We start from the raw sequence: 19489 nt of genomic DNA on the forward strand, positions 1-19489 counted from the left end.
TTATAAAAATAAAAAAAATATTATTTTTTTATTCTTGACTTTGTTGTTCCATTTGTTGCATTTGTTGTTCTTGAGCTATTTGTTGTTGAAGTTGTTCTTGTAATACAATACTTTCACCAGTTGCATCTTCCAATTCGAAACTTTCTGCCGTCATTGACAAATACATAGGACATAAAAGTTTTACAGGAACAAAGTTGCGTCAACTAATGTCAACGTTATACTTGCCAAAGTGTTTGAGTTCACTAAGGTTGAAAATTCTGCATTCGAATGAACAATAGGCAAACCAGCAGAGAAAGTATTGTTTATACGCATAAGTATCTTTTGGTCATAATAGTTTCTGTCGACATTCGAATAACACTTTGAACCTAAGTTTGAAACAATATATAAGATTGGTGTGCTTAATGTCAATGGAATAGACATTCCTTGTATGACACCTTTTCCTGTTATAGGAAACTGTTGGTAGTAAAAACCAGAAATAAGTTTTGTATTATAGCTCATATCATTAATAGTAAACTCAGTCGGACATCCAAACATAATGAAACCTGCTCTAGTTGCAGCACATGTTACACCCGTACTTAAAGTATTAAATAAGTCAACAAAACCTGTTGGTGGTATATCTGAGTAAGTATCTTCAAAGGAGTATTTTTTACCATTCACAACAATAAAGTCTTCTGGTGTCAAAAGAGCAAAACAGGCTTTAGTCGTCATTGTGTTTAAGGTTAGTTTACAATACCGTCCTTGAGGACTTTGTAAGTTTGTTGTTATAGAATTATATGACTCAGGGTTTTAGTCGTAATAGTATAAACCATTATGTCTTCTGCCATTTACTTACTTAGCAAAATAAACTTTAATGAAATGTTGTGGTCGTCAAATATTTTTATAACGTCTGGGAAACTATATTTTAAGTTCAATGTTTCACCTCCTTGCATAACGTATATCTTGTCAATGACATTATATGAAACACCACAGCAACCAATGTCGGGTTCTATTTCTTTGATGTTTATATCGTCTGCCTCTGTCAAAAGTTTCAATAGTTCTTTCAAAACTTCATGAGGTGCAATGACATATGAGTTCACTTTTACAGGGTTGTGTTCGACCAAGTTTAACATTATACTTAAAGCTTGACAAATCTTCTCCTGAGTTTGAAGTTTGTCTTTCAGTTGTTGGTAGTCGTTTCGAATATCTGCAACAGAACTTAAGTCTCTGTTAACTTCAGGATATGTTGGTTCTTTTACAGGAACAATTGTTATACCATCTTCGTCTTCGTATGGTTTCCCCACTTCAACATCTCTGTCTTTGACATTGACAACAACACTTTGACTGTTTGTTTGAGTTGGTGAATTTAACTTCACATCTGCCACCGCCATTAAACCTTTTGAAACACTTACGCTTCTATTTTTCGGAAATGACATTTTACTTAGAATAAAAAGATGGACATATTCGGATATCTTATTGAATTGAAGCAGAACAAAGTTTATACTCACAAACAATACAAATACATTGACAGAATAGTTCTTTACACAAACAATGGAAAATGTTATAGAATAGCAATATTTGCTGAACCAAAATATTTTCATAAAGCAAAGAAAGTTGGTATAACTGAAATGGTGAAAGTTCTTGAAGCAGACAAAAATATAACTTCAAAACTGACCGATATTACTAAAGAAAAGTTTATAATACAATATTATGTCAAAACTGGCGTACTGTCAATATTTGACGGAGAGAAGTCAGTTCAAGAACAACTTACTGACCTGCTGCCAAAATCTGCTCGATGGAAGCTGTCGTTATGCCAATCTGAGGAGCCCCAGCAGGTTTCATCGAACGAATCTTCAAAAGAGCATCTTCCGTGAAAAGTGCTATTGGTTTTGTAAACTTCTTTGCTCTCAATTCATCTGGACCGTCTCTGTCACCAGTATATTGTATTTGAACTGTACCAACAGTTGAAATACCACCCATAAAGTCTTCTGAGTCAGCAAATGGAATGACAAGCCAAAAGTTTGAACGGTCTCCATTTGTATATTGAGTTTTTTGACCTCCTGTATGAGTCCATACTTTCACATATGGCATAATAGAACTTTGCATTTCAGGGTTAATGGTTGTTGTGAAGTTGTTGTTAAAGTTCATAGCATCTAATGTCAAGTTGTATGACCTCATATCCTCAACTGTAGAATATTCTTCTCTTGGATAATATTTGCCATCTATGTTTATATGATATTTAATACCGGGGTTGTAGAAACAAGAATAGTCATTTATAGTTCGTCTGAACAGTACAAACATAGTATCTGCATGTTTCATTGCAGTTGTTAAAGCAATATCTGTTCTTGCACCTGCGGCTCCTGGATTTTGTTTTCCAACTTCACCTGCAAAGTCTTTGACAGATATTTGGTGTATAGGGAACATAAGTGGAACTGCAATATATTTGGCAGCTAAAGCATTTGAAATATCTGGGTCCAACATATAGACTGCAAGTCTGCTTTCTATTCTCTTGCATTCAAACTGTTCGCATGTAAACTTAACTGGGTCCCAAGCAGTTCCAGCAGCATTGAAATAATAGTTTACTTCATTGTTGAAGTTTGAGAAACCAAAGTCTAAGTCAACTTTGTCTTTGCAAAATTCGGCGAATGACGTTTGATTTGTTCCCTTTACGTCTGTAATAGTGAATGGGTCTTGTGTTGGTGCAATGACTAAGTTATTTTTGCTTGGAGTAAGTTCAATAGAAATTTTTCCTGCCCAGTTTGGTAAGTATCTTAAAAACCTGAAGATGAGGAAAGATGACAAAGGAACTCTAAGTTTCAGTTTTACTTTAGTGGCAGCAGTTCCATCTGAACCAGAAAGGTTAACATAAACTCCTGGAACGTTAGGGTCAAGTCTTCTTATTTTTTCAATATTTGCATACTGGTCTGTTTGTTCTCTAGCTTGTGGTTGTACTGAGTTTCTCAAAGCGAACCATTCATAGTTTGCCCATGTTACTGTTTGAACTAAGTCAGAGTTAGAATATATCTTATATCCATGAAAACTTCTGGAGCATATTGGTATCCGACATAGAAAATTCCATTGCAACCTTTCTTGTCAGACAACTTGGCAGAAGGTTTTATTTCAATGTCTTGTTCCACGTATAAGAATGAGTTGTCAATAGAAATAATATGAAACCTGTCGCAAGCAATATCTACTGTTGTTGAAGAACCTTCTCCAAACTCACCTACGTTTCCATAAGAAACAGCAGTTGTATATTCGTAAGTTCCAGGAACTATTTCTGACCTTCTAATGGCATTGTCGCATTCGTTATACCATTCGGAAACATTTCCGTTCATGGCATCCAAAACTGTTGGCGTTATATTCTGAGCGGCGTACATTTCATATGAGTAAAAATATAGAATAGTTGGATTTATGTGTCATAATAGAACCCACTCGGACCAAGCTTTACTTTCTTCCTGACTGAATCTTTAACTGAATCTTTAACTCTTCTTTTTCCTTCATTGCCACTACTTTCACTTTGTTCTACTCTTCTCTTCTTCTTTGGTGTCGCTTTTGGTAACTTGCCCTCTGCTTCAAGTTGTTGCATCTTTGCCTCATGTTCACCTAGTATGTTGTAAATTTCCCATGTCCTTTTTGCCTTTGGGCTCTGGTCGCCCATCTCAGGTAACCTATATCCTAGAAAGATTTTGTCATAGTTTGTATTTGAGTCTTCGCGTATTGTTTGCATGACTCTTTCCTGAGTTTCCGGTTCAAGCTCTTCAAACAGCGCTTGTCCATATGGAATAAGCTCGTTTCCAAATATATGTTTTTGTAGCCATTCTGGTTTTCTTTCCATGTTACCAATAATATCTTTTGTGAATGGGAAAGCTTTTACCCAACGTTTCAGTCTTGCGTCATTTATTTCTGTAGTTGGTTTTATTTTGTCAAGGAACATGTTTTTCAATACTAACATTTCATTTGGTACTGTCCATTTGAGTTTTCTTAAATATTCATCCCTTCTCGGTTCATTGTCTGCAAAGTAAGTTTTTATGACATTTTGCAAACTTTCGTTTGCAAGGTCATGTACAATAGGTTCTCTTCCTTCTCTCTCCCTAACTCTCTTTCTAAACTCTTCACCAAATATACCATCTCTATGGTTCTGTGTAGTTCTTTGAAATAAATGTTCTAGAACGTCAGGTGTTATATTTCCCTCAGCCATGTTCATTTCATACTGGTCCAAAATATCTGCATCTTTCATATCTTTCAATGGCATTAAAGCCGCGCTGAAAATACCAGCTATATCTGGTTCACCATTCACTTCCATTGCGTCTACAACTTCTTGGAATTGTGGTTGTAAGTTTATGAACCACCTATCCGGGTTAGCTTTATGACCCCATCTCATTGTAGTTCCATAGTCTGCAGAAACAAAAGTAGGTTTGTTTCCATATTGGTTAGGTTCTGAATGAACTTTAAACAATGTTTCATTTCTATATGTTTTGTTGAAATTTAACCTTTTATTTTCACCGAGTTCAGCCAAAGATTGAACGTTATATGGTCGTAAGTAAAAAGGATTATTGTATTTGCGTACATTTTCTTTCAGTACTTCCATTCTATGCTGAATATTTTCATCTGATGTTGGAGTCTTTTGTATGTCGGTGAACATTTTTCGATATTCTTCTACTATGTCAGCCGAATTTTTCTTAGACTCTTGGAAAGATTCCATATTCACCTCATACTCTTGGCACATATGTTCCATCTGCAGCATAATGTCCTACCTGACTTTTCGTTCTTAAGAAAGCATTTACTAGGTCTGTTTTGGTCTGTTGTAACTCTTTTTCTTGACTTTCCACAACAGTTGCTCTAACGGCGTCATAGGCACTTTGAACTGCCTGTCTCGTTGCTGCATCTGTTATTTTCGTCATATTTTGTGCTACTTCTCTTAACTCTTTGTCGAAACCTTCAGACTTCAGTTTCTTTCCAGATGAGAAGTCGTTCACTAGTTTCACCTTACTATGAAGAGCTTCGAAGGCGTTCTTAAAGTCAGCATTCATTAAAGCTTCATTTGAACTGTCTTCATCCGCTTGTATTTTTGTCCTTATTGACCCTATAAGTTGGGCTGCTTTAGCGTTGGCTTGGGCATCTAACCAGTCATTATTAGCTTTTATAATATCTGCGCTTTTCATTGCCTTTTGCATGGCTGCGTCGTTATTTTTACTTTCTTGTGCTAAGTTTTCATATTGTACGGTTTGGTTTTGCAACTGTAAAAGTTTTTCTGCCTTTACATTTGCTTCAACTTCTTTTTTATACTCATCGCTATCCATATATGTCTTCAGGGCTTTTTGTTTTATCTCTTCATCTTTCAGTACTTTATATTGAGTAGTATGGTTTTTCAAATTTATAACATCTTGTTCCATTTTTGCTACTTCTTCTGCTTTTTCTGACACTTTTTTCGCATATTCCTCTGTACTTAGTTCTTTCAGTTGTTCTTCTTTCTTCTTTTTCTCTACGTTTAACTCATTGAGTTTCTTTGTGTGTCTGTCATATTCTAGTTTCTTTTTTTTCACTTATTTGTTTCTGTATGTCTATGTTTGACTTTTTGACATCTGTTATTTGATTTTTGAGTGAACTCAAATTCATTTGACTTTGAGGGTTATAAGCTGTTCCGTCTGCAGCTCCACCATAGCCTGCCATTTTCGCTAAAAGTGCCGCTCTTAAACCTCCACTCTGTGCACCAATAACTCGGTTTAAAAGCATAGGGTTGCTTGACATTTGTTGCAACATAGTGGGGTCATTCATCATTTGTTGTTGCAACTGTTGTTGTGGTGTCAGTTTTACTATTGGATGTTTCAATGCTCTCTTCCTCTTACGTATATTCTTACGTAGCTTACGTGGCATTTTAAGTGAAGTTAAAAAGCGGTTTTTGACAGATGTTTATATGACACTTTTTGTTCAGCACAAAAAACTACTCGGTCAAAGTTTTGTCAGTTTTGTAAAATAACCGTCCTATCTCATTCTATAAGGGGAAAAAGGCTTCTCAAAGTATACTTCCTTGGAACGCCTGTAACTTTTCCTGTAGCGACGATAGACCCTTACTTGTCCGGACAAAGTTATACTATTTTGAGTGCTCTACAAAAAAGTCAACGGCGACGACTCTCAAAAACCGTCGTGTAAAAAGTTTTACCGTTGGACAAAAAAGTATATATAGAAAACAAAACACGTTTATAGTTCATTCAATATTTGGCATAAACCGTTTTTTCCAACGGTAACTATTAAATAAAATAAAAAAATAGAGGGGGTTACCGTTGACGAAAACCGTTTTTATTCAATATTCATTTTCCACAAACTTCTGGTCAGTTCATTTTTGTCTAATGCAAGACCACAGTAGTAGCATGACTGACAATTCTTTACAAAAGCTCTTTAAAGGTCAAACACTTATATCCTCATACTTTACTAGTATGTCCAAAGAGGTTACACAGGTTTCAGTCCAATCAGACACAAATTGAAGCTCAAATTCAACCAAAAGAAACTGCAGAAGTCGAACAAACATCAGAGCAACCTTCAGAACAAACAATAACACAACAAACTACAGAAGCTCAAGTTGTTTCAGTCCAATCAGACTCCAATCAGACACCAAACATACGCAAAGTTCAACTAAAAACTTACACTCCTACAGAACCAGAAGGTGTCTTCTCATTCTCAACAACAGAAGCAAGATATAGAAGACTCATTGCAGCTTATCCAAACAATTTGTCCTTAACAGACAACAATGACTATGATAGATATTTCAAAAGTATAATAAAACCAGTCGAAACATTAGAAAACAAAGTTCAAAACCCGACAGTAATGGTTGACTTTTTCTTGTCGAATTTGCCTTATGTTTCAACTATGATATCTCTTCAAGCAATTGACGAGTTCATTATTTGCTGTGAACCAAACTTAAGAGAACAGCTATATGAAACACTCAACGACTTTCGTCCTTATCCTTTAACTTACAATTGGAAAGAAGATGAAAACAAACGCGGTTCTTTCTCCTGGAATCTTTCCATTGTTGCTCCAGCTGGTGTAGCTGCACATCCATTCGAAATATATCCAAAATTGCATTACGAAAACAATATGCATATTATAACAACAGCCGCTTTAGAGATTCCTGAACGGATACCAGATGGAGAAGAAGTTTCAATAATATCTGTTCAAGCAAACCGAGTTGCAATGCCACTTACAGTATGCAAATTCACTCACTCAAGCAGACAATTCTATCAAAATCTTGAGTTCGTTTTTACTGGCACAGCCAAAATGCTTCTCAAAAAACCAGAACAAACCACAATAACCATCTTCTTATCTGGTTATTGTGAAGATGAAGACAATTCGGACGAAGAAGAAGAGGAGGAAACAAGCGAAGACTCAGACGATATCCAGTTCATTTCCATCCGTAAAAAACATTAAAGCAAACATTTCAGAATAAAAATTTTAATTTTAATCTAAACAAAAATTTTTTATGGGCTAGAGGGCGCAACGCGCCTGGAAGCCCCACCTACCTGACCTCATTTATACTTACAATTGCTTGTACATCTTATACATGTTCTCACTTTCAGTGAGGGAACCATTAGCATTAGAAATGTAAACTATTCAAAAATTATTCTTAGTAAAATTTGACTAATTTTCAAACCTTTTTATATTTATGTAATTTGAATATGTATCATAAGATACGCAAAAATCCAATATTATGAGGATTTCTGTCGTTGCAATTTCGAGATGCAAAATTTTGTTTTTTAATTCGGTATTTTGACAGGTGTGATCTTGATGTTATCTCCAAGTAGTGGCACTCTTGCTATATTATTAAAATTAACGAAGTTGATCTTAAATTGGATAATGCGGTAGAATATCTGACTATACAGCTGGATATACTATAAATAATAGTTGCTGATTGGAGTAATAAATAATACTGCATCAATTGTTTCTTCAATTTCTGGCATAACGAGCAGATTGGAAGCGATCTATGACCCTTGGAAAAAAGAAGATTGTCACTTTTCAAAAATTAATATGAATGATTCCATTCACTGTGTTGGCATAGATTTTGGAAATATGAATACAATAGTTGCAGTTAACACTAATGGAAATATCAAAATCTGCGTAGACCCTTCATCTACAAGGACATTACCAACTTTGGTATCGTACGGTGAGGAAAGACGCTTTTTTGGAGATGAAGCTCGACGGAACCAACTCGTAAACATCAATTCATCAATTACATGTCTCAAAAAATTGATTGGATTAAAATATAAATCATCGGACCGAGAAAGAATAGCTTCTCATGTTCAGTTTTCTATGATTGAATTAGAAAATGAATACACTGGCACTGTAATTAAAAATATTGCTAATCAATACATTTTTACACCAGAACAATGCATTGCATCATTTTTAAAGTATTTAATTAAAATTGCTACAGAGATTGACTCAAAAGTAAACAAATTATATTTATCAGTTGATCCAGGTTTTTCAAATATTCAAAGAATTGGACTTTTGAATGCAGCAAAAATAGCTGGAATAGATTGTGAACTTGTCACATCAACAGTTGCTGCAGGAGCAGCATATATACACTCTCATACAGATAAAATAGAACAAGCTCCTTATCAATCAAAGACAATTTGTGTAGTTGATATTGGTGATTCTTCATTAAAGGCTAGTATCCTCAAATTGTCTCAAAATTCCATTGAAGTTATTGCTCATCGACAAAAAAATGACATCAGTGGCAACAAAATTACTGAACTTCTAACTGAGTACCTACTCAACATTATGTCACAGGAATACTCCATCGATCCTAGAGACAAACACTCGTCCATGCTTCAATTTCTCAAGTCTGTTGAAAAAGCCAAGAAAATCCTCTCAGTAAACACTTCTGTCCAATTTGAATACCAGTATGGTGATAAATACATCAATTTCCCCATTAATAGAGAAGATTTTGAAGACCTAATCAAAAAATATGCAGTAAAATGTGCATCACTTGTCAAAAAACTTATCGAAACCAGTCGTGTCCAGCCAACTTTCATAGAACTCATCGGAGGAACATCTAGAATTCCGTTATTCCGCAAAAAAATCGAAGAAATCGGAATTGAGGTTGTTTCAAACATCAATGTTGATGAATGTGTAGCCATTGGATGTGCTATGAAACCTTTTTTGCAAATTAGAGACAAATTATATCATTCAATCAAAATAGAATCAGGAGGTATAAAGATATTTGATGCTACTGAGAAAATTCCGACAGAAAAAAGGACTTGCAACATTCAAAATGCAATTTTCTCATGTAAAGTAAAAGTTGAGTCAAATGGCAGCGATTACAAGGTTTATGTTGACTCAAATGGAGTTTTCAGAGTAGATTATGACATCAATTACGTAAAAGTTACAATTCCAAACGATTTTTCACAAAATCAAATCGATAGATTCAGAGAAATCGAACAATACTTGGAAAAACGCGACAAAGATGCTGTTGAAAGCGATGAATCCAAGAATAAGCTTGAGTCAACGATATATGAAGCGGAGAGATTATTAAAAGGTGAAGGATTAACGGAAAAAGCATTCCAAAAACTAGATCAGAGGGCTAAAGAGTGCAGAAAATGGTTTGACGATAATGAAAACGTCAGACATTCGAATGATAAGTACAATTACAGAATTGAAAAATTATCTTCATCAATGTCGAAGGCAAAACATAGTTTAAACCTCAAGAATGAAGTTAAACAAAAACTGAATACACATAATTTGACTATTTTCAGGCTGCAGCAAGAAATCAGCAAAGATCGGCCGAGAAAAGACGATGGATTGAAGAAAAAGCTGCTGGAAATGCTTGAGAAATGCAATGACTTGATTACAATTGCACAGAAACTGTTTCAGTACCCAGATATGCTGAATGAAGTTGGCAAAATCTATGAAAAACTGGAGGACTGCATTAACCAGACTTACAACATGAAGACTGAACTGCTCAAAAAGCCTTTGTTGGTGAGCATGAGTAGAAACCCAAGATAAGATGGGTGCCATAGAAGAAGTTTTCTGTATACTGGAAGCATCCAAGTTTCAATATCATAGAAATAAAACTTCAGTATATACACTACTAATATATATTTAATATTTATTGGTCTGAATCTTAAATTGAATGTTTTTTCTCGCTTCTGGCTTCTGCAATTGTTGTTCTGAAAGAGATTGAATGTTTTTTCCTTAACAAATGATCTTATGATGCCTGAATTTTGTTTACGTTTCGTTTACAGCTTGTTGATTGAGAATTATCTATTATTCATTGCTGACAATCCACAGAACAGTTAGGAAATTACATCACTCATCTGAGATCTTTTGCCATCTACGGACTTATATCACCTCTTTTTTTCATGATAATGTCATAATTTCTTCAAATAAAGTTAATATATTCACATGATGCAAACATCATTGAGGGAGAAAATTGCAGCATTAAACAATAGTAAAGAAACAGCCGTGCTTCTTATTTCACATGGTTCATATTAGAATGTTCCATATATTGCATATTTGATTAATTCAGAATCATTCCATGCAATTTTGTCTTTGAGATAATTAAATATTTTAATTGATCCGAATAATGCTGAAATTTCGTGTAGATTCAGTTCCTAATCTTTTAGAAGATACAAATGGCTTCCAAATATTTGTGATGTTTAAATTTTTTGATTGATATCAACATTTGATAAGTTTTCTTGCATATCATTGAAGAAATAGTATAAAAGTATATCTTTTTCATAAATTATTTGTGTTTCATCTGAAATTGTTGTAAGGACTGATAATTCTTTCCAAAAAGTAAATATGATATAGCGAAAGAAAAATGCTGCTTCCGGATACATTAAAGTCAACAATGATACATATTTCAATAGGGCTGTACAAAATCGAGAAAAACATTGCCGTGCGGTAATATAGGGTCAAAAAAATCGCGCCTCGGCGGCTCCGCCGCCTCGGCACTATTAAGTGCGCATTATATTTGATATGTCCTTCTTTTTTTTTCTTCTTCTTTTCCTTTCCTTCTTCCTCTCCTTCCTCTTCTTTCCTTCTCCTTCTCTTTTTACAACAACGTCGAAGATCTTCGAATTTGATTGTTGGAAAAGCATCTATTTCAGATAAAGGATGCCTTTCTCACAGTCAACATACGAGGGTCCTGGCTGAAACGTTCTCAAAAAGCCTGAGATGGTAATTCTCTGATCACTCATAGCTGGGCAGGTAGTCATTGCTGACAATACCTGTCTTTATGCATGCACGCTTTCATGTATATGGGTTACACTATCAATTCGCAAAGTTGTTCCGAATTCTTCCAAAATGGAAGGACCCGAAACAACTTTGCTTGTTAACGATACAGACGCATTACTTTGCATTGATACTGTGCTGATTGTGTAGAAAGTTTGATTAGAGTTGTTTTGTTCTGGTATCTCTCATCTTCTGATGAGAGAAATCAAAGCAACACAACTCTAATGAGTTTGTTTTCACTCATTTGTATGTAGGTTTTTAGTTCGATTGGAGCTGCTTCATAATGAGATCTCTCATCAATTGATGAGGGAGATCATAACAAAGCAGCTCTAATGTATATGCTCGTATTAACCGGGTTGTAATGCGTTGTAACGTCAGCTTGTAGTTCGTTTGGGGCCACTTCACATTGAGATGAGAAGAAATGATTAAAGGACTCTGAAAGGCTTTGGCCGTTGATGTTGTAATCGCATTACTTGGAACTAGCTGGATGCTAAGCTGTGTAGAATGTTCGATTAGAGCTGTTTTGATATAATTTTTCTCATCATAAGATTGGAGGAATCATAGCAAAACAACTCTAATGGGTTTACCATCATCTACTTGTATGTAGATGTTTGGGAAATTGTCTTGTTAATCGATTTTCGAGATGACTTTCAAATGCTATAATCAAATGACAAACAAGTCTAAGATTTCTCGACAATACATCAAATCATGATGTTTGTAAGTGCGATGAGATTAGAGTTTTTGAAGGAATGACAAGATAAGTAGGGAAGCTCGGCATTCGCCGAGCAAATTAAAAATTAACGTATGGATTAAATTTTAAGAGGAATTCAATTTTAATTACGGGTTGTTCAAATATTGATTAATATAAATTTATTAATAAGAATAAACAATTTTTGTTTTTGAATTTATTCAATTTATAGCTTTACATATAGTTTCAAAATTGTACAACTATGATTATTTCAACAAAAAATATCTTACTTTTTCACTTCACTTTCACCCTCACTTTTTCCGTAATTCAAATTTCAACATTATGTATTTTAATTCCTTATAGTATTTTTAACATAATTAATCAAATAATAATTGGAAGTTCTGAACTCACTTTTCCGTAATTCAAAATCAAAATATGAATAATATATCTATTTATTATATACTAATGCTATTTTCAACTAGAAGTGAGGTACGGTAATCTTACGGATTCCCGTAACTCAATTTTACGGAAAAAGTGCAGTAAACTACTCAATTTACGGAAAAAGTGTCGTAAACTATTGATGTGGCGGTAAAATCACGGTAATTCACGGAAAGCTATATGCGAAAATTTGAAATTATACAAAATCGAGCGAAACACTTTTAAATAGGTTGTTCTCGTATTTAAAATACTATTCCCAGATTTATTGTCGTCAGAATATTTCCAAATTTTTGCCGATTTACAAAAAAAAAATGATTTACAAAGCATATTTTTTAATCTAAAAAAAGGAACCGGTGTGCGGAAACCTCGGTAAATTACCGCGGTTCCCGTTGGGACTGCCATATATTTCAAGTACACAGATGCTTTATGAGGATTCAAATAAATAAATTGGCTGATGATATAGGATATTTCTTTTGGACTTGTTATTCCCTGTTCAATGAATTTTGCTATTGCTTGCATATTTTGATTAATGAACGAACCATTGTCATCCCATATTAAATTTGGTAAATCCAAATAACTGATGCTCATTCAGGTTAAATGATGTGATTTAGGAAAATTTTTTCATAAAACATGTGGTAGCATGTCTTAACATGTTTTAATATGGCTTTGTGAGTTATTACAGGATTATGAAACTTAATATATAATAAATATATTCAATGAATACCACAAATGGATGTTATGATCTTATTTTAAGAAGTTAATACGAATATTAAAAGATTGGAGAATGTTTGATTTTTCTTTATCGAAAATACTTTCTTATACTATCCTAGACAATGAGTTTCCAAAAAATCAAAAGATTTATTAAATTTTAATCCTCCACAATCAAATGATCTTCACGAAAATGTAGCTTTGCTTTGTTTTTACATGATCATAGATGGCAAATTCCCAGAGTTATATGCATATTTAATTTAAAATGTCGCAATTATTAAATTTATTAAAAAATTAGCCTTTTAGAAATCATCTGAAATGTATTTTATAATTTGGAATGTGTTGAAGCAAGCTTTTGTTTAACGATTTTATCAAATTGAGGTCTATTCTCTGCATAAAGTTTCCCAGCTTCCATATCACGGACTTTTTCAATGTTTGGATTCTTTAACATATCAATAATGATTTGTACTATGTCTAATATATGCATACTAGCCTTATAATGATCTTCACCCCAGCAGATATCTCCGTTTTCATCAACGTTTGGATGGAAAATTGGTGGTGAAACTCTAACATCTGGGGCTTGGTGTGGATATTTAGCTGGCAGTGTTAAATGAAGTTTGATCCGGAAACCTTCATACGGTGTACCTGCTGGACCTGGAAATGAAATATTCCAATTATTTATATTATCTTCAATAAATTCTGCAGTTGCTCTTCCTGGAGACTTCTCGTTTAAACTCTTGAACTACATTTGAATTCTCTTTGCATTTATTTTGGAAAAATGAAGTCACGAATTTTGAAAACAAAATTTACAATTTCTTGACTACCAAAAATATTTGTTGGAAAATTTTATAGAATATCACTTTCAACATAAGTTGAGATGTAGCAAATTCATCACATTAAAAACCAGTTATTAGTAACAACTAGCAGCAAAAAGTTTAATGTCATTTTTTCGTATCGCTCTCCAAAAAAATGGTTTTATTCCAGCTAAATAACAGAACACTCCAGAGGATTAATGATTACAATGCACAAGACAAAATTACTTTAACGATAAACAATATCGAAATCGTATTTAACAAATCTTTTGCAATCGCAATTTCTCAAAAGATATATTCTCAGTATCTTTTAGATAAAAACATTGATAAAATTGATGTAAATCCTGATGTTACTTCGAATGATACATACAATATCTTAAAAGTTTTCCTTCAATATCGAAATACTGAAATTGATGTTGATGAAACAGTGTTGAAAGATCTTCTTCACGTCGGAATGTCTCTAGAAATCCAAGAGTTAATAGATTTATATAAAATGAATGTCATTGATAAAATGAATTTAGATATAACAAATTGTATTCAATTACTTGAATTTTATATGGATCTTTCCTGGAATGAGAAGTTAATTGAATGTACTGACTTTATTGCAGAACATTTCTACGAAATTGATCAAAACCAACTTAAATTAGTTTCTAAAAAGTTTGGAGTTAATATTTTAAAGCAGATACTCAACAACAAAAAACTCCAAATCGCTGATGAAGATTCACTAGCTAAATTCATCATATCTCTTGCAAGAGAAGACATTGTTTTCAGTTCATTGTTTGAAAACATTTATTTTGAGTTTTGCAAAGAAGAAACAATCAGAGAAATGAAAGATTTCGTTACATCTGATAACTACCAGGATGTTGTCAATTCACTTGTTGACTCTATCATAAGATCAAGAGATCCTAAAAATAAAGATAGATGTGGTGTAAAAGAAGTAACAAACTACTTTGAAAGCGGCAATGTAGTGATGTCAGCTTCTTCCATTGACAATGAATCAGTCGAAATTATTAATAAATATAGCAATGATACATATTTTGTATCTAAAAATATACCTAATTCATGGGTTGAATGGAAACTAAAACAAAATTATTTAATTCAGCCAACAAGTTATATAGTTCGAACGTCACCAAACTATGCGTCCTTTAGTTGTAAACTTCAAACATGGAAAGTTGAGGGATTAACTACTAATGGGGAAACAAAAGTCATTCATGAAGTTTCTAATTCATTATTAAAAGAAGGTGAAATTCGCAAATATGATATTACATCTCAAGATAAATTTGTGTCATTCAAATTAATTCAAACAGGCAAAAACAGTAGTAATACAAATGACTTACTTATTGACGTTTTTGATTTTTCAGGAAAAATATTTGAAATATAACTCCTTTGTTAGTCACAAAAATGGTAAAAAGTTAATATATTTATTCATAGCAATTGTATTAAAATTTTAAATAAAACTTGAATAAGGGCATTATTATTTATGAAAAAGCTGTCCATCAGAATCAAATGAAGTACAATTTTTGACCAAAAGTCAAGAGCTTGCAACGTTACAATTTCAGGTTTCTCAAGAAAATATTTTAAATTTTTTTTGACATGTAAATAAATTTGTCAAAAAATTATGTTACAAAAATTTCATTTTTTCCAATCAAAGAAGAAGCGGAAATGCAATATTCTCACCATTGACAAAGTGCCTATTTATGATTATATCTCAATCAGAAACGACATTTCGCATGAAAATTTAAAAATATTTGAAGGAAAATACATGAAAGTTATTGATATTTACGATTTTATTCTTGCATTTATTATTTGGATTCTCTCGTTCTACATTAGATCTCATAATTTGATACATCCTCCCTCAGTTGCTTTTGATGAAACCTTCTTTGGCAATTTTACAAACTATTATTACAATAAATCATATTTTATTGACATACATCCTCCATTAGGCAAAATTCTCCTATACGCTGGCGCTAAGATAAATGGATATAAAGGAAAATGCGAGTTTATTCCAGGGAATGAGTATAAAAAAGACTGCGGATATCATTTGCTAAGACAAGTTACATCGTTTTATTCTTCATTTTGTCCTCCAATCAGTTACTTAGCGCTCAGATATTTTAATATCCAAAAATTATTTGCTTTTTCAGGAGCATTAATGATAGTATTTGAAGAATGTTTTATTATAGAAGGCAAATTCATCCTTACAGATGGAATATTGCATACTTTTGTTGCAATTGCAATTTTATCTATCGGAAAACTCTTTTCTATTGATGCATCATCTAAGGAATACAACAAATACTACCTGATAATGTGTATTTGCGTCTCAATTGCATGTTCTATCAAGCAAACAGCTTGGTCATTATTAGCTTTAAGTTATTTTGTTTATTTGCTGCAGACATTCTCAGATAGTTTATCTAAATCAAAAGGAAAGTTCAGAATTACCCTATTTACGACATGTTTCATACATTTCTTAAAATTAATTTCAATTTTCCTTTTAATTTACGTATTTATTACATGTATCCATGTAACTCTTATTCCTAATTATAACCAACAATTCTCTGGCCTTATTTGTCCCAAATGTATCTCTAATTACAAAGAAGCAGAAATTGAATGGCAAAAATGCAAAAAAGTTCCATTAATCATCAGAGTTATCAAACTCCTTTTGAATATGAACAAAACCAACATGGAAATGTGCGATAACGATGGTTTGCCATCGAGATGGTGGAAATGGCCATTAATGGATAACCAATTGATCCATTTCTACAACAATAACGGGAAAGCCATTATTCTACATTTGAATATATTCAACAGTTGTGTGATTCTTCTCTTTGTTTTTATATCAATTTTTATTATTTATTTTTGTTGGTTTGAAACTTGTTCAAACAATGAAACAATGAAGAGAACATTGAGTTCTATGATATTTTTGATAGGATATTTAATTTCGTTCCTTCCTTTTTGGCTGATTCCAAGATCAACTTATTTATACCATTATTCTATTCCTTTGTTGTTTGGAATTTATTTAGTTTCTGCTGATATCAATATTTTATATCAAAAATACAAGAAAATTGCTGTTTGTTTAAGTATTTTAGTTGTGTCTGGAACAATTATTAGTTTTATTATTTATTTGCCATTGACTTATGGATGGGAATTGGATAGAAAACAATTCATGAAACTGATGCTTAGAAATGAATGGATTTTTGACAAAAGAAACCTAATGTGATATATATATATTTTGTTTGTTGTATATAAATTGATATGTTTGCACTTAATTGGTTTATTTATTACATTTTAATAGATTGACATTTCATGCAATAATATCCATGAAAATCATTCAAATTATTTTTAGGTGACGTGATTCACCTAACTATCATATTGACCATCAAGAGTATATTTTCAACTTTCTGATATTCTCAATTTTTATTATACAATTTGCCAAAGAAAGAGTTCTCCTTATAGATGCTTTAGCCTTCATAATAATTTTTCAAAACAAAATGTCAAATGATTATTGTAGAAAACAACATAATTATGAATGAAAAGTTAAGGACATGTGAGTGGGATGTAAATCTTAAGGGCGCACTTACTTTTTTCTGACACGTTCAGAAACATCAACATATCTTTATTTTAATGGCAAAAGAGTATAATAGCCATTTTAGAAACTAAGCAGTGATTTATATAATAACTTTTTCTCGATCAAAAAGGGGTGCTCTATAACGATTATTAGAACTCGAATGTATGGATTATCCAGATTCTAGGTACTCAATGTAATAGCCTTTAAAAAAAATCATAAAATCATAAATTTTAGTCATTGAATCATTTTTCATTGAGAGAACCATTAGTTATTGATTTAATAAAGTCAGGGAAGCTTGGAATTGTGAAGTTTATTCCAAACAGGAATGTGTACATCATTGCCTCGTTGTAGTGCTTTATTTGGTTGCAACTTTTCGCGAATTCTGCAGCATGAACCAAATTTGCGATGAATTGAGGAGGCTGATCTTTCTTTATGTATACATCCTTCAAAGCCATGTACAAAATTCCAGGAGAGTTATATCTAATGTCTTCTTCTTTTTCCATATCCTGGAAATTCTTGAGAATTAATAGATACCTGTAAATCTTCTTTGGATCTTGTTCGCAAATCAATGCTTTGTACAATACCTTGTAAGAGTAGTATTTGTGGATAATATCTTTCTCATCTGTAGCTTGTTTCTTCAGATCGTATTCGAAAGCATTGAAATCGCTGTTTTTCGGTGAAAATTTGAATGCTTCCGGAATGATTTTGTTGAAATCCGTGTTTTGGATGGAACAAAGGAGTAAATCGTTGTAGTAACCATATGTCGGATGATTGGAGTAATTGATATTGACATTGCAAAGGTTTTTCTCCTTTCTTTCCAAAGATTTATCAATTTTCTTCCTTATTTCAATCAGTTGCTTGATTGGAATGTTGCAGATCTTGCTGTAAGTGATATATGACAACCTGCAACCTTCTGTGTCTCTGATTTCCTTGAAATATGTTTCTCTATCTCCCAATTTCGAAAGAAGACCGCGATTTCTGACGTAATATGACTGGAAATCGACTTCGACTCCATCGCGGACTACAGGTAATACGTCGGAATCCAGGAAAAGCTGACGAGCTTTCGATGCTTTAGATGTTGCACCGGGAGGATCTGCTGTTTTGAACTTGCAGCGATAGAATGTAACATCTTTGATTTGTTGGGGTGATTTGGAGCCATTGAGCTCGAAATCAGCTAAAATGAAAATGTTGTCAATTGTATTTTGATCTTGGTTATTGAAAGCGTGCTCTTCTTGTTCGTTTAAGAAAAGAGTCTTGGGTTCGTAATTTGGCTCGCTATTTTTAAGAAAATCAAAGAATTCTGTTTGATTTTTATCGAGAAAGTCAGTTAGTTCCGAGGGAGCTTTGAAATATGTAGTAAGTAGTACTTTGAGGAATTCAATGAAGTACGTCTTAATAGAATTCCTTTTTTCATTTAACACTTGGAAATCTTGGCCAAACAAGATTTTGTATGTAATATATGGGATATCATCCTTGTATTTAATGCATAAGCCCTCGAATTCTTCAAGTTTGACTTTATTCTTTGAATTTTGGATCGAAATAAAAGGACTGAAGATATTGTCGATGAAATCTAGGAAGAGGGGTGTTACCATTGTTGATCTGATAAGAATCTTGGCTTCGTCTTTTTGGTCAGCTTCTTTTGTGAGTGCTTCTGCTAAATGTTCCAAAAACTTGTTGCAGCTATTCCCAATAGCGAAAAATCCGTAAAGGGATGGATATAGGCTGTATATTTTAATATCTGTCGGCCTATCGTTCTTAATGGAAAAATCAATTTCTTTTTTGTCAGAGCTTTCTGTAAATGCAATTTGTATTCCATTTTGTGGTTTTTTCATAGCATTGTACACGTACATAAGTTGCTTTTTCATATTCAAGAAGCAATCTTCAAGGATTTTTCTTCCTTCTTCTAAAGTTTGCTTGTAACATGGAAGCATAGCTATGTCCATTAACTTCTGACTTTTAACTTGCTGATGCAATCTTCTTGTATTTCGACCAAAACAACGCGATTCCATCACAGGAAAAAAAAATTAAAAATATACTTGTTGGAAATTTAAAAAAAAATTTATACAAATTCAATACAACCAC

The 19489-nt window shown here is 33.0% G+C and overlaps 9 protein-coding genes and 2 pseudogenes across 11 annotated transcripts, besides 4 other annotated features; 4 read left to right on the plus strand and 7 right to left on the minus strand.

Annotated features, from left to right (window-relative positions):
• Positions 1 to 4414: part of a mobile genetic element that runs on past the window's edge.
• On the minus strand, positions 29 to 824 carry TVAGG3_0039860 (annotated as a pseudogene). The gene has a single exon. A coding segment is annotated over exon 1 (796 nt).
• TVAGG3_0039870 (protein of unknown function, DUF4106 family) lies at positions 951 to 1412 on the minus strand (the record flags this gene model as incomplete). Its single annotated transcript, XM_051220712.1, has 1 exon — positions 951 to 1412. A coding segment is annotated over one exon (462 nt), but the record flags the coding sequence as incomplete, so codon positions are not given.
• On the minus strand, positions 1744 to 2082 carry TVAGG3_0039880 (protein of unknown function, DUF4106 family; the record flags this gene model as incomplete). Its single annotated transcript, XM_051220713.1, has 1 exon — positions 1744 to 2082. One exon carries the CDS (start codon positions 2080 to 2082, stop codon positions 1744 to 1746), a length of 339 nt encoding a protein of 112 aa, XP_051105699.1.
• On the minus strand, positions 2185 to 2681 carry TVAGG3_0039890 (annotated as a pseudogene). The gene has a single exon. A coding segment is annotated over exon 1 (497 nt).
• Positions 4415 to 4685: 271 nt separating the features above from the next.
• TVAGG3_0039900 (protein of unknown function, DUF4106 family) lies at positions 4686 to 5369 on the minus strand (the record flags this gene model as incomplete). Its single annotated transcript, XM_051220714.1, has 1 exon — positions 4686 to 5369. One exon carries the CDS (start codon positions 5367 to 5369, stop codon positions 4686 to 4688), a length of 684 nt encoding a protein of 227 aa, XP_051105700.1.
• Positions 5370 to 5519: 150 nt separating this feature from the next.
• TVAGG3_0039910 (protein of unknown function, DUF4106 family) lies at positions 5520 to 5850 on the minus strand (the record flags this gene model as incomplete). Its single annotated transcript, XM_051220715.1, has 1 exon — positions 5520 to 5850. A coding segment is annotated over one exon (331 nt), but the record flags the coding sequence as incomplete, so codon positions are not given.
• A 948-nt stretch (positions 5851 to 6798) lies between these two features.
• Positions 6799 to 7398, plus strand: TVAGG3_0039920 (uncharacterized protein; the record flags this gene model as incomplete). The annotated part of the gene is made up of 1 exon (XM_051220716.1): positions 6799 to 7398. One exon carries the CDS (start codon positions 6799 to 6801, stop codon positions 7396 to 7398), a length of 600 nt encoding a protein of 199 aa, XP_051105702.1.
• A 597-nt stretch (positions 7399 to 7995) lies between these two features.
• On the plus strand, positions 7996 to 9969 carry TVAGG3_0039930 (ATP binding; the record flags this gene model as incomplete). Its single annotated transcript, XM_001323944.1, has 1 exon — positions 7996 to 9969. The coding sequence occupies one exon, from the start codon at positions 7996 to 7998 to the stop codon at positions 9967 to 9969; it is 1974 nt and encodes a 657-aa protein (XP_001323979.1).
• An 863-nt stretch (positions 9970 to 10832) lies between these two features.
• Positions 10833 to 12728: a mobile genetic element.
• Positions 11353 to 11612: a mobile genetic element.
• Positions 11943 to 12016: a mobile genetic element.
• Positions 12729 to 13881: 1153 nt separating the features above from the next.
• Positions 13882 to 15379, plus strand: TVAGG3_0039970 (protein ubiquitination; the record flags this gene model as incomplete). Its single annotated transcript, XM_001323945.1, has 1 exon — positions 14003 to 15226. The coding sequence occupies one exon, from the start codon at positions 14003 to 14005 to the stop codon at positions 15224 to 15226; it is 1224 nt and encodes a 407-aa protein (XP_001323980.1).
• A 91-nt stretch (positions 15380 to 15470) lies between these two features.
• Positions 15471 to 17197, plus strand: TVAGG3_0039980 (dolichyl-phosphate-mannose-protein mannosyltransferase protein; the record flags this gene model as incomplete). The annotated part of the gene is made up of 1 exon (XM_001323946.1): positions 15608 to 17059. One exon carries the CDS (start codon positions 15608 to 15610, stop codon positions 17057 to 17059), a length of 1452 nt encoding a protein of 483 aa, XP_001323981.1.
• A 432-nt stretch (positions 17198 to 17629) lies between these two features.
• Positions 17630 to 19416, minus strand: TVAGG3_0039990 (uncharacterized protein; the record flags this gene model as incomplete). The annotated part of the gene is made up of 1 exon (XM_001323947.2): positions 17650 to 19416. One exon carries the CDS (start codon positions 19414 to 19416, stop codon positions 17650 to 17652), a length of 1767 nt encoding a protein of 588 aa, XP_001323982.1.
• Positions 19417 to 19489: the final 73 nt, after the last annotated feature.

Source organism: Trichomonas vaginalis, chromosome IV (assembly GCF_026262505.1).
Source record: "Trichomonas vaginalis G3 chromosome IV, whole genome shotgun sequence".
Classification (NCBI taxonomy): Eukaryota; Parabasalia; order Trichomonadida; family Trichomonadidae; genus Trichomonas; species Trichomonas vaginalis.